The 14273-nt window shown below is 40.8% G+C and overlaps 1 protein-coding gene across 3 annotated transcripts in view; it reads left to right on the forward strand.

Moving 5' to 3' along the window:
- TEAD4 (TEA domain transcription factor 4) overlaps nt 1–14273 on the forward strand; it is a 52808-nt gene that overhangs the window by 25220 nt on the left and 13315 nt on the right. For all 3 annotated transcript variants that reach the window (XM_027677677.1, XM_027677676.1, XM_027677678.1), the window contains 5 exons: nt 6197–6261; nt 7152–7214; nt 10889–11023; nt 11853–11896; nt 14068–14123. In XM_027677677.1, the coding sequence (XP_027533478.1) occupies nt 6197–6261; nt 7152–7214; nt 10889–11023; nt 11853–11896; nt 14068–14123 (363 nt within the window). The remainder of the gene's footprint in view (nt 1–6196; nt 6262–7151; nt 7215–10888; nt 11024–11852; nt 11897–14067; nt 14124–14273) is intronic.

Consider the following 14273-nt stretch of genomic DNA (forward strand, 5'->3'; position numbering starts at 1 on the left):
TCTTGCATGTCTGACTGTGAATTTAGGTTATACATTGAAAAAGAAGAGAAGTAAGTACTAATCTTTTCAGCAAAAGGCCTTCTAGACAAGAGAGGGTTGCAGTCTTTAGATGAGTTGGTAAATCAGACAACTGAGTTTTATGATCTCAGACAGAGATCACCTCACTCAGACAGAGATGACGGAGATCTCAGACAGACACCTGACTACCATTTCTCCATGTGAGGGGCTTGACTGGCACATTCTGCCCAGCAAATGAAGCTTCAGCTTTATCATTTTAGAAGACGAAGGAGTTAGAACTTGCACAGTCCAATGATGAAAACAGGTGTGTTGGGGAAGAGCTGACAATGTGATGGTACTAATCACTTCAGTATTATGTTTTCAGGGATCTGACTGTTGATATTTTTTCAGAAGTACTGGCTCACCTTTCTTTGATTGTTCATCCCTTACTGTAGGGACTGCATAAACTCAGAGAATCTTCTTGTGAAAGGTTAATCCTGAGCCAATTCAAGCATAGAATAAATGATCAGAGTGAGGAAATTTGCTTTTCCCAGCTGAATATAAAATTAATTCACTAGTATGTGTAACTTTGCTATGGGAACTTGAACCTGGCTATTGAGCACTGAAGTTCTGCATTGATAGATTCAGAGATGTCTTCATAAGATAGACCAGTGCAGTAAGATGGTTTTCTATGGTCTCTTTCATGGAAAACGATCACAGTATGATGGTCATAATGGGGTATTAAGCTCTTTTATTACCTTCTGAGTACAGGAACCTAGCAAAATCTTCTCATCAAGGCTTTAGTAAGAGAAGTTGGTTTGTGATGAAGGGAACATCTAATGAAGGTAGGATTAAACTTAAATTATGTCAGTAAGAGTTGTCTGTGCATCTTGAGGAAAAGATGGAATTAGCCATTAGAAAGACAAAAATGTGTTTTCTGACACATCTAGCCCTATTTCTGGAACAGTTGATGCCCAGGAAGGCATTTAGCATAGCTGGGAGGAGGAAGCAGTGGAATGAGAGATAGAAAGTAAGGCTGTGCACGGAGTTATGGATGGGGCAGACCAGATAGCCCCATATGCACACGCAACCAACCACACACTGCTTTTGTCTTAAGTGTCCTTCTGGTAAGAGTTGGTTGGCAGTTAGTTTTGCTTTGTATACATAGAGAAACATTGACATTTGGTGGAAAGATGAGGTGTCCTTACCTTCCCTCTTTTGTCTAGATTTATTTGCACAGTTCATTATGCTTATGTTGATTGTAACTAACAGTTAACTACCTGTGAAGTATCAAGTGACACAAAGAGATAAAAATGATAGTTGAGAGGCTTTCTTGACCTCAATTTGATAAACCTTTCACTGGATACAGCTGGATAGTTGCTTCTGTAGTTCTCTTAAAGAACTGCTTACAGATAGCAGCATATGTGTGCTTTGTATATAGAAAAGATACAGTATCTACTAAGACACAGATTCTTTCATGCAGTTTCCTGCTGAAAGGGTTTTGCAGAAATCACTAAGTTCTTTGCTCTCACCCGTCACAGAAGAGAGGCTTTTGGTTCTACTTTCTTTGGCAACAGGTGTGAGGAAGTAAAAGTCTTAAAGAGATATTGTTTACCAGAAGCAGAGAAACTAATATACCTTTACTAACAGAAAGCCATCATGAAGCTTTGAGGTAGGACTGGGAAATGCTTTCTATGGTGATGGGAATTCCCTTGATTATCTCCTTTCCTTACAGAAAGACACTTGTCTGCTGTTATACTGAAAGGTGCACAGGTGTAGAATGGAGAATCAAAAACCTCCTTATTCACTTCTCAACTCCTTCCTAAATAATTTTGCAATTTAGTGTAAGACAGAGTAAGAGCTAAATTGTTGCCCTTGGAAATTTAGGAGTGAGAGGTAAAGAACATAAAAGAGTATCTCTTTACTACTTTTTTTCGTGCCATGCTTTCAAGGGGAAGGCTACAGGGAGGATAAAGGTGTTGTGCTGCAGTTGGTATGTTGGCTAGAGGTCCGTGAAACCCAATGCGAGGTTTCGACAGAGGAGTCACAACTGTTGGCAGGTTCTGGTGACCGTGGCAGACCTCAGCGGGAGTTATTCTAAGAACACAACATATGATCAGATTACTGAGGGGCACTTTACATGGCTCTAAAAAATGAACCATCTGACGGTTTATGACAGCTCTGCCTGTTCCAGCCAAGTGAGGAGTGCTAGTTGTTGCTGACCCTGCAGCCCGGGTTGTGAAACAAAGAAAGTGCTTTGCAGAGGCTGTGAGCCTACAGACTTCCAGCCACATAATACCTGCTTGCATCTGACTTCTGATAAGAAAAACAAAAGACATTTAGGACTTGCTTCTCTTGCAGTTTTGATTAATGGTAATTTAATGTGTTCTTGTTGCATTTTATTGGGCTTGGCAATTTGCGTAGTTCTATATTTAGTAATCCCTGTGATGAATGTCTTTGTAGAGTGATCTGTTTGTTTATTGGTTTGGGGGGGTGGTGGTTTGTGTGTGCTACCAGTACCTTTATTAGCTTAATATAACCTGCCACTTTTCTATTTTTCTCTGACTGAGGACACACTTGTGGAAGAGGAAGACTGTATGAGAATCGGTAGCAAGTGGAAAGTGAATTCTAAAACTGGAAAATTTGAGGATCTACAATTAAATGCTCTCTGTGGAGAGTTTCCTTCTAGAGAATTTCTGAACTGGCATCTAAAATCTGCAATTTGTACAATAGTTTCCCCTCCCACTAGTCTTTTCCAGTGAAGTACATGGCCCAAGAGAACTTTGCGATTTTTGCCGATGTTGTCAAAGACAGACATTTAAATGCACACTTACAGAAACACCTCCCACTTTCCCAGGCTTGAATACAATATTATTGTTTCTGCTCCCTGCTTCCTACCCTATTTCCCTTGTTTTGTCCTCTCTAACACTTAGTCCCTCTTTAATTCTTTGAGGTGCTGGGTGATGCAGAAGGTTGGCATCACTGTGTAAAATAAAGGTTTCTTTCTGCTAGTTCCTGCTTTTTTTTTTGTTGTTTTGTTTAGTTCTTTTTCCCTTTTGGTGCTCCTTGTTTCTTTCTTCTCCTCTTCTCTACATGGGTTTTCAATGGGCTGCAGTCCTTTCAGAGTTGTGTCTGCTCTGGCATGGCACTGCAGTTGCCTCAAAGAGTACTTCTGTCATGGAGCACCTCTTTCCAAGAAGACTTTTCCAGCCACATCCCCAGCAATGTCCCCTACCACGTCTCCCTTTTTCTAATTTTGTCTTTTTACATATCTTTTATTTTTCCTTCTATGCATCCTCATGTCTCCTTTTGTGGTTCCTTTTGTGTCTCCTCGTGTGTCTCATGTCCCTACTGGCCCTTGCCCTTTCCAAAATATATTTGAGTAACGGTAGCTTGTGCTTCTCTGACTGGTTGAGGTTGTCATTTTCATCCAGTTTGGGGATGGCTGGAATTGACTGTGGTTGGCACAGAGCTGTTCATGGCATCCTCTCACACAGATTGCTCCTTCTGCCCTCTGTTGCTGAAGCAGGATAGTGCTTGTCAGACTGCTCAGTCTGTATGATTTTTTTACTTTCATGGAAACACAACAAAGCTAAATTTACTCCTTAACACTTGTTATATCTCATAGAGAATCCATTGAAATTAGTTTTTCAAGGCTGACCCATAACTAAGCCAATGTCTGGAGAGTTTCCATATATTCAAATTTTCACCATAGCCCAATCTGTGCCCTTTAAAAGTTTGCCTGAAATTCTCTGTTATCCACTTCTTCTCAAGGCTAGTTTTTCATCTCTCTTACACTAACTCATTCCCCTTACCCCTCAAAAGGTCCGCTTGGTGTGCAAACATTCTCGTTCTTGTTTCTTTTTAGGTAATAACATTTGAACATCTTCTTTTGTTCTGCACATTTCCCACTTCTGATGTGTGCCAAACCATACTTCTGAAATTTCATATATGTTGGCATCCGTGTGAGAAGAATCACTTCAGTTGTTTCATACCTCTCAACTTGGATCCACGTCTAACAGATGGAGGCTTTGAAAAGCCATAAATATTGTTTGCACTGGAGTAAGGTGGTGTGGATATGTGTTGCTAGTAATTGGTCTCGGCTTTGTAAAAGTGGTTACATGGGTTGGAAGAGCAGCCAGGTGGAAGGTAGCATAATAACGTCTGCTCCCATCAAACTCTCCTGGGCATGTCACCATGCTAATGCTGAAACTGTGGGAACTGAAGAGGTCAGTGGTTACATGCTGGGCATTGTGTTTCTGGCACAGAAATAATTCCTAATTTGTATATACAGGAGCTGGAGCTGAGTTCTCAAGCCTGAGTTCTCAAGTTCTCTACAGACCTCTTTCTTCTCCCGGGGAATAAGGAGCTGCTGTTATGACACCATTAGGAAAACATTAAGATCTGTAAATGTAAAGTGCTTTCCTGTCCCTATGTGTGCTTTGGTTATGTTTCATGTCATGGCTTAAATGCAGTCATGGCTTAAATGCAGTCATGGCTTAAATGCAGTCATGGACATTTGCATTCTTCTGTTTCAGAAACAGATGGAATTAGGAGCTTTGCCAACCCTTCCCCGAAAGGTTGAGTGGTCAATTTCAGCACAGAGTCTTCCCTTGCATAATTTTTTTCAGGTTTGAGTGAAATAAGAGTTTAAAATAAAACCAAGTGACAACTTTTCCATGGAATATTAAACCACTGGAATAAATATTGCATTTGATTTTACTGCTTGCTTTTTGATGTCTCTGATGTCCTAATGTATAAGTTCTCCGTTCAACCCATAAACTTTCCATAGGCAACACTGGAGTTTTATAATTTTGTTATGAACTTCACAATAGTTGTGGCTTTGCTTCCCAGTTAATTCCTGCTTCATTCTGCAAACATTTGCAGCCATATAAAGATGTCTCACAGCCTTGCAGTTCCCACTCCCAACTTTTTATTGAGGTACTGTATTGCTACTAGTGTGGTCACCACAAATGTATTAATTTACAGAGCCTGTTCTTCCAGTCATGTTTTCTGCCTTGAACCAGCCTAGAGTTCAGATGTGTAGCTGCTGCCTTTATGTTTCTGCTCTTTATTCCTCCATCTCCAGGAAGAGAATAAAATGTGTGACTGCTTAGATTTGATACATGGGAACCAGTGTATGGAACCTGGATAGTCTGCCTGCAAGAGCTGGAAAGCACTTGTAGTTCACTGTATCATGTCACACTGATAAATTCTGTGTAACTGTTTCCATGTACTCCCCCATTGTTGTTTATTTTCTTGTACTTAGATTCACAAAATGACACACTCATCTTGGTTGGAAGGGATCTCTTCAGGTGGCCTGGTCCGGCCCTACTGCTCAAGCAGTGACAGATACAGCCAGCTGCCCAGGATTCTGTCCACTAGGCTGTGACTATCCTTCTAGGATGAAGACAGCAACCTCTTTGGGCAGCCTGTGCCAGTGTTTAACCAGCACTATAGTAAAAAAGATTGGAGTTTTCCTTTTTTTTTTCTTTTTTGTTTTTAGACAGAATTTCATGTGTTTTAGTTTGTGCCATTTGGTTCTTGTCCTATCACTGGGCAGTATTCAGAGGAGGGTAGTTCCCTTTCTCCTTTTATTTCCTCCCATCCCAGGTACTTGCATACATTGATTAAAAGCTGCCCCTCAGTCTTCTCCAGGTTGAACAGACCCAGTTCTCCCAGCCTCTCCTTATATGAAAGATGCTCCAGTCTCTTTAAAATTTTTGCTGGACTCGCTCCAGTATGTCCACATCTTTCTCATGCTGAGGAGACCAGAACTGGACAAGAGTATTCCAGATGTTGCCTCAATAGTGCTGAGTAGAGATGAAGAATCAAATCCCTTGACCTGTTGGTAACAATCTTCCTATGCAAACTAGGATTTGCCATAAGAGTGCATTGCTGGCTCCTTGTCAGCTTGTTGTCAACCAGGACCCCATCTGTTCAGCCAATTGTCAGTCCACCTCCTTGTCCAATTATCTAACCCATACTTTGTCAGTTTGCCTATAAGGATGTTAAGGGAGACTGTTCATAAAACTCAACTTCTGCCATGTGAACTAATAAGTTCCTTTCTAAGAAAGAAAATAATGTGGCAGGGAATCATCCCACTGCTGATCTCTATAGATATATAATGGAATTATCTATCTTTTTCACTGGGGTCATAGCTTTCTAAACTTGTGTTTGCATTTTTTCTCTGTTTCAGGCCGAAATGAGTTGATTGCCCGCTATATTAAGCTGAGAACAGGGAAAACACGCACAAGGAAACAGGTAAGTGCACAGTTTTCCCTGTAAGCATTAGCTTCTTTGGACTACTAGAGATTATGAGGGCTAATGAGAGCAAACCTCTTACTGTTCACTTGTTATTCATTTCTGGCTTTGCTGAAAAGAGGTTTTTGTCCTGAACTGGTTAACGAGAGTGGTGGGAAGAGTCAGCTCAGGCATTTTATAATTGGATTATAACGCTCACGTCTCCCAACCTCATAGTGATCCACAATTTATTTCTACTGTTAAACAGTGTGTAATTTTATTTCCTTGGTCTACTAAGCGAATGTTTCAATGAACATCAGTGGTTCTCTACATGAAGACTCTTTGTTCAGCCCAGACAGACCCTCAGCAATGCTAATTTTGAAAATACCTGTTGTACAAGATGAAAAAGAGGAATCTTTGTGATTTGGGAATGACAGTCCAGGCTATGCTGGACAAAGCACTGAGCAACATAGACCTACTTTGGGTAGGGGGCTGGTTGCTGACATTCAGAAGTTCCTTCCAACCTAAATAATTCTATCATGTGTTTCAGCCCACATTAGATATGGAGAAGTTATGAGAGTCGTTATATAGCAGCAGAGGTTTCTCTTCTCCCAAGAGGAGGCCAAGATTGGGACAGAAAGAGATCAGAACTCCCAGTCCCTGGTTTTAAGGATGAGTTCTTTTTTTTTAGAGGAGGTCTCTGGCTTGATAAAGCCATTTGAACTGAAGAAGGCCTTAAATGGCCCATCTTTTCTGTCCCTCCACCCCATTTCATGGCAGTTCTAAACATAACTTCTCCTTCCAACCCTAAATAACTCCCTATTGCACAAGATGCCTTAAGTATGTTCACTTCTACAAGAAGCTACCAAGTATTCCTCTGGAATGAAAATGGATTTTGTCTTTCAATGCAGGTATCTAGTCACATCCAGGTCCTGGCAAGGCGGAAAGCTAGAGAGATCCAAGCCAAGCTCAAGGTAAGATGGGTATTCTTTAACATATCACACAAGCCCCCCAAGTCGGCCGTTCCCTTAAAAATGCATGAGATTAGTCACTGCACTGTAGTAAACTGGAGAGGAAAAGGTACTTCCCAGGAAGTGTTATTCATTATTGTTGAAGTTCAGTGAGTCTGGAGCAATTCTATTTAAAGAATAGAGAAACAATAACTTTTTAAATTTCATGTGTCTTATTTCTACCTCCAGTTTATGCTGTTGTCATCCAAGTCTGAAAGACCCTTAGACTTAAAAGCATGCAAAGAGTACTTACCTGAGAAGGTCCTTGGTGTTGTGGTGGCCTTGGGAAAAGGTAGCCTTATAGTTCCTACAACACCTGTTCCGCCTGTACTAGAGATAATGGTGTGGAGCTGCCCATTGAGAGGAAGCAATAAGCCAGCTGGCATCTTCTCAGGTAAAGCGATACCAGCAGAATAGACTTTACCCCTTGATTAATTCAGACCTGATTTGAAGAGGCCTGGGCTAATGAGAAAGAAAATGGCTGACTGCTTGCTCCAGAAAATCTGTGTTTTCATTTCTATAGGAAAAGCTCTGCGATCACACTAATGAACTGATACCTCTTGACATTTATTTCCACTCACATTTGATGCAGGGAGATGGTTTGTGTGCACAGACTGAATTGCCAGAAATATTGAGAAGGTCAAGTGCGTGTGTGACAATTGCACAAGAGGGTGTCCCCCGTTAGAATGTGAACTATCCAGAAAGGTCTTGCTGAGCAGGATGTGTTGTCTGGGCCTTGTTATGTTTCACTAAAACAGCCAGAGAAGAAAGGTGAATGCTGACCTTTCTATTCGGTATGGCAATTAGTAATCTGGAAGGGTGTTGCCTTCCCTGATTTTCAATGCTTCAGGTGGTGATGATCTTGACAGCCCATTCCAACTCTGACTGTTGAGTTGATGGCTGTTAGTATGTGCTTCCTCTTGGCTGTCTGGGCAATTCCTTGCTGAGCACCAGCGGAAACAGACTGTCCTGTGAGTGAACTGTTGGCACTCAGTCTTGATCAGTGCTGAAGTGCATGCAACTCTTTTGCAAGCAGTGATTACCTCTAAGCCATGACTGCACTCCCCCATCCCATCCCTAGCCACATTTTAGAAAACTGTGCTATGTCTGTTATTAGCCTGCTGTGTTTCCAGCTGCTCTGATAAAGAGAAGGAGCCACAAATTACAACTATCTAATTCAGTGCACCTAGGTAGGGCTGCCTAAGCTTGAGACCTGTGGTGCTGTTAAGTGGTCAATTCAGGTGGAGGCCTGCTTGAGAGACAAGTTAGAGTGAGTAGGAAACAACAGCTGCCCAGGGTGTTAAAAACTTCAGTGCTGCTTATATCTGTAACCTTGATTCTGTTCCTTGTGTGTCACAGCTTTGGGATTTGGCATGATTGAAAAGCCAGTCAGCCGAGCCTGTTTCCACTTAGCACGCAGGAGCCGGCTGGTTTTGTTCTCAGGGAACAGAAGGTGTCTCAGGGAGCTCCATGGAGCCATTGGCTGTTGTCCTTTTACACCACCCAGGCCATGCTGTGAGCTCTGCCCAGCTGCCTGCAGTGAACCCTTCCCCAGTAGCAGACTGTTCCTTTCCACCTGCAGAGGCAAGTCGGTAGCACCGATTTGACTCATTTACTTCTTTGCTTTTGCTGGTCATTTCCATAGAGCAAGGAAATGAAATCATGAAAGATGCTGCCCTTCTTCCAAGTTCCTGCTGATAGCTGTGTGTTCTTCTGTCACTGTTCACTTTTCATATAAGTTTTCATATTTATATCCTAGAGATCAGAGCAGCTATGTGATGACTTTTCAGAGCAATTTCTATAATACTTCTGTCTCCACACAAATTGGGGTGTCTTTTTTAAGTGTGCACTGTCTATAACAGATAGAGATGGAAAATACGGTAAAGCTTGTTCCCTGAAGTCATTAGTTTTTCCATGCCCCGGGTGGCTAATACATATCACCTGTACTAAGGAAAAAGTGGGAAATTATTATCATCGTCAAGAAGAAAATACAAACATTAAAAATGTTTGGTAAAAGTTTTTATTGATTTGTTTGTTTGTTTGGATTTTTGTTTGGTTTTGTTTTTTTTCCTGGAAATATGTGAAATGAATACAGAATTGTTAGCTGAAACAGAAAGAAGATTTCCTTTACAAAAACATGCTCTTTCCAGCAGTTTGTCAGGCATTTAAACAAAACAGAAAAATACCACAGGGATTAATAGGTAAAATATTTTCCCTGCTTACCTTTTTTTTTCTTTTGACTTTAATATCTGCACAAGTAAATGCATCTTTCCCATAACTCATGTATAATGTCAGGTAGGCAATTTTTCCAGTGAGCAAGTAAGGGAAGGAAATAAATAGCAACTGGGAAATGGTCCTGATGTACATTATGAAAAAAGCCCCCAGAAAATAATAATTTCCCTTAAAAAATGTAGGTGATCCTTGAATTATTCCCTAAAGCATCATTTAAACTGGATTCTGAAAAACTTTCCTATAGCTTTGGAGAACACTAGGAACTTTCTCAGCAATTAAAATGTTTCCCTTTCATTCACTTGAATAGTGCTAACAGGAGTGAGTAACAGATGCTCTAAAAAAAAGATACATAAGTTTTGCCCATTCCTACTGATCATTCCGCTTGAACATTAGCATTTATTCTTGAGGGTTTTTTATGCCTCCTCCACATAATGTTTTTGTGTTTGATGCATTAAATCCCTGGACTTTAAATTTTAGAAAATTTTAGATAGATTGGAGAGGTTAGAGAGAATGGAGATCCAAGGGTGAGAGCTTACTGCAGTTCAATGAATGCAAGTGGGAAGTGAGAATTCCTGGAAAAGACAGCAAGAGTGTACCTCTTTCAGCAGTTTCTACAAGCTGTAAATTCTTCTGTGCCATTGTAATTACAATGGCACAGATAAATGTGGAGTATTTGAAGGATAAAGATTAATTGTAGGGGATGTAGAAGGAAAGGCAGAATTTGGGGACGTGCTTCTGTTTGTCTATTTATTCCTTGGAAGAAGAAATGAAGAATGCTATTTGTTTTATACGTACATCACTCACTAGTGGTTGCACTGTCATTGCATATAAAAGTGTGTGTAAATCCACCGTCCTGTTAAAATAAAAAAGGAAATGTCCTTGCCTTGCATATGTGCTATGGAGATTATTAAGGTTTCAAGTTTCTCTGGAGATGGGAATAAAATTATCAACTCTACCTGATCCTAATGTAGTCCCAGATTAAAGTAGTCTTTTTTGCAGTGATAATGACATTCTCTTTTTGTGAGCTTGTGTTTAGAGGGATTTTTTTTAATTGATAATAAAGAGTCTTTCCCATTAATTATTCTTACCAATTATTAAAACACAAGAGTACTTTCCACAACAAAACTTTTCAGCTATGTGGCTGAAAGCTACAGAATGGATACATGCTCACCAGTCTTTAAACCAGCATTTCAGAAAGGATGATAATTCACATATGAAGCTATAGTAATGAATGAAAGACTTATATGGTTTGAAGTGTTCTTAGCCCAGTTATTGGTGAATTTGCTGCCCAGGTTTTCTACAAAGAAGCTGAGGAGAATCCTGGTTATACAGCATTAGAGCATTAGAGCAGGCAATTTGTTAATCATTATAATAACTGTTTTTTTGGTTTCTGCTCTTCTCCATAGGATCAGGCAGCTAAAGATAAAGCCATGCAGAGTATGGCTACAATGTCATCTGCCCAGATTATCTCTGCAACTGCCTTCCATAGTAAAATGGCCTTGCCTGGTCTCCCACGAGCAGCCTACCCTGCTGTTTCTGGGGTGAGTGAATCAGTGTCTTAGTGGAGTTTGGCTGAAGACATTTGAGTATTTGAAAGGGTGTTGGGACCTGCTCAGGAAAATCCTGAGAACATCAGACAGAATGGGCCAAAAGGCATTGTCTATGTAAAATAAATCTGTTATTTGGCTTCAACAGTTTGGGTCTGATTCTTTGCTCACACTGATATAAAACAATAAGGTTTCGCTATAAATGTTTTTTAATGATACTAGTGAAAGAACAATAAGTTCCTTTGGATTTTTATCTGCCTGAAATGTTTTTAGGTGTCTTTATCACTTTCTTAGTACAGGATCTTATTGAATTAGAACAGTTTAGGCCATCCTGACCCTTTCTCAAGATTATAATTCCCAAGCTCATCCTGAGTGCTTAGACTACAAACAGATGGCCATTACATAAAATCTTTGAAGGAGGAGGCCTGTCAACATCCCCTAAACTATGAGTTGGGCCTAGTGTGCTTTTGCTGGGCATTGATTTCTGCTGAAATACTTTCCAGCTTTCCTGGGGAAAATGGTCCTTTCAAGAGAGTGAGTATCACTAAAGCTTTAGAGATGGAGGCACAAGGTCCATATATAATATTTAACATTGAAACCCACTATCAGTTTCTTGCATGTCAACAGTAGAAATGTGTAGAAAGAAAACAAAAGTGAATCAGTACCTCCCTAAAAATGAAACCAGGAATGTAGAAAGAAGAGATACAGCTCAGTCACATATTTAAAAGTCTGGGAGCTTGCAGTTCCTCAGAAAGGAGCAAGCCTTGCTTTTCATGTCTTTCGTAAGAGTGGTGACTTTTGTCTATATGTTGTTCTCTTGCAGTTTTGGCAAGGAGCCTTGACAGGCCAAGCTGGATCTTCCCAAGAGTAAGTATTCCTTTATGTGAGCATCCAAATCAGATGCTTCTGCTGCTTTCTCTGCTGCCTGAGGAACACCATTAGCTATTACAAGATCTATAAAATGCTAAGATGCCTTGACTGTGGATCTGAGACTTAAGGCTCAGGGTTGAAGACAAACTGAGAGTCATGAGAAAATCTTAAATAGATAAAACTCTCTGTCTTCATATCATACCTTCAACATGGATCACACACCCTTATATGCCCCATGACTCAGGCAGCCTAAAATGGATTATTTTAGAGAGATGTGGAATTTAGAAGCCTGCTAGATGTGAGGGTATCGCAGTTCCATGCTCCCAAATTCAACCAGTAGCAAGACTGAACATGTATTCCCAGTAGGCACACACACAAGTGTGCACACACATTGCACGCACACACACACACATACTCTTATACGCGTATCTGGCTGCACAGAACAGCACAGACAACACTCAGCACTCACACAAATACGAACAGCACCTTCAGTCTCATCCTGTACCCTCTGGCTGATGAGAATGAAGGTGTATTACTTGGGAAATAAGTGTGTACTGCGGACCCACGCAATAGCTGCCCTGGGTTCCCCTATCTCCCTGTGTGCTGGCACCAAGGCAGGTGAGCCCCTGAGGCTACAGCCCCCCTCCAGTTGCTGGTGCAGGCTTCTCACTCACAAACATATGTGCATAAACACTCACACAAACACACACTATGAATCTCTCCAGTAACTGGGCTTAGATATACAGTCCTGTTAGCTGGATCTTCACTTTCCCCGGTTTGCCTCCCACAAACATGCACATAGACTCCTCTTTCGGTCGACCTACAGACTCCACACTCTGCCATTTGGCCTGAACTTCTTGGTACCTCTGAAAGCATTCTTACCTCTGGAGACACACTGAGCTGACTCCCAAACCATCTACTTGCTGTCTAGTCTGGCTTTGTAACTGCTAGTGATCATGCCCTCACTTGCTGCTACCATTCCAGAAACAGCCACATATAACTGAAAGCTCCTCATGAAGAAAAACAGGTAGGAATAGATTTTAGTGACATGATAGGAAAGACTGCACTGACAAGCTGTGGGGCATGCACAGGCAACTGGCACCTTTTATTGGTATATTCTCCCTAAACATCCCCGTAGCAAATATTGTGCAATCCCAAAATGCTTTTCCTTTGCATTCCTAATGTGTCCCATACCATCCAGGCAGTAACCCCTCTCAGATGACTGGTTTGTGAGAGTGCACAGCTGGCTCACTGGGTAGGTTTCACAGCTGGAGATGAGCCTTGGATGGGCTGATGATTCATTAGTGATGGCCCTGAGTGTAGTGGTCAGAGTGTTATTCAGGTTGCTCCGAATGCTGTTGTTTCCCTGTGTTCCTTTGTTTGTGTGGAGGCACACCTTTTATCACATAACCTACCAGGAGCAATTTAAGCAAAATTTAAGGACAAGGAGCTGAAAGGATGTATGTTCTTTGCCTATCGTGGTACTATTGCTAATGTTTGTGGAGCAAATCAGGAAAATATCTTGTGGGGAAAATGTCTAGCAAAAGAATGGAAGTCATTCTAGGAGAAATAAAAAGTAGGTTTTATACCTTAAGCTAGAAAGTGAACAGGGAAGCATCAGTGTGAGAGGTTCTTTTAGAGGCTGATGTATCTGCCACCCTGCTGTCAGATGATGTCTCCAGGTCTTCATTTTTCTTGCAGTAGTGTAAAAAAATGGAGCTGAGCTGTCTTGAATGCTAGCTTCAGTTGTGCGTGTTGATGTTGAATATCTCTAAATTTGGGTCTGAGGGACATCCAGCCCAGAACTTTATCCCCCTGCATAAATTTAAAACTATTTGTAGTTGAAAGGAAAGGATAAGTCAATGGGCACCAGCATATTAAGAGGCTGATAAAAGGATCTCAGGAAAACAAATCTGGTGGGAGACACTGTTGAACACCTGCAGGGAAGTCTTAATTAGTCTAGTCCTGGTTGCTTACTGTTTTTTGAGTCTTTCCCCATGACCCTCTTTTACCAACACAGAAAGATAATTTTCAAAAGACATTTATGCCACTTTCTCCCTCAGAAGAAATACTTGATCTAATCTGTGCAAACCGCTGGTCAAGAATATTTTTTTTGGTTTGTTTGTTTGTTTTTTTTATTAACCACCTCTCTTTGTGTACTTCTGTAGTGTGAAACCTTTTTCTCAACAACCTTATGCTGTACAGCCTCCACTTCCATTACCAGGTAGGTAAGGAAATGTAGTACCTTTGAAATCATATTCCAACTCCAAAAACAACCAACACTTTAAAAAGTCTGAAAATTAATTAAAAAAATTACCTATTACAACATTTCAATGAGCTGAAGCTTTTTAATATTGTTTTATTTTACAAAACT

This window comes from Neopelma chrysocephalum, unplaced genomic scaffold, assembly GCF_003984885.1.
Source record: "Neopelma chrysocephalum unplaced genomic scaffold, ASM398488v2 Primary Assembly neopelma1_43, whole genome shotgun sequence".
Classification (NCBI taxonomy): domain Eukaryota; kingdom Metazoa; phylum Chordata; class Aves; order Passeriformes; family Pipridae; genus Neopelma; species Neopelma chrysocephalum.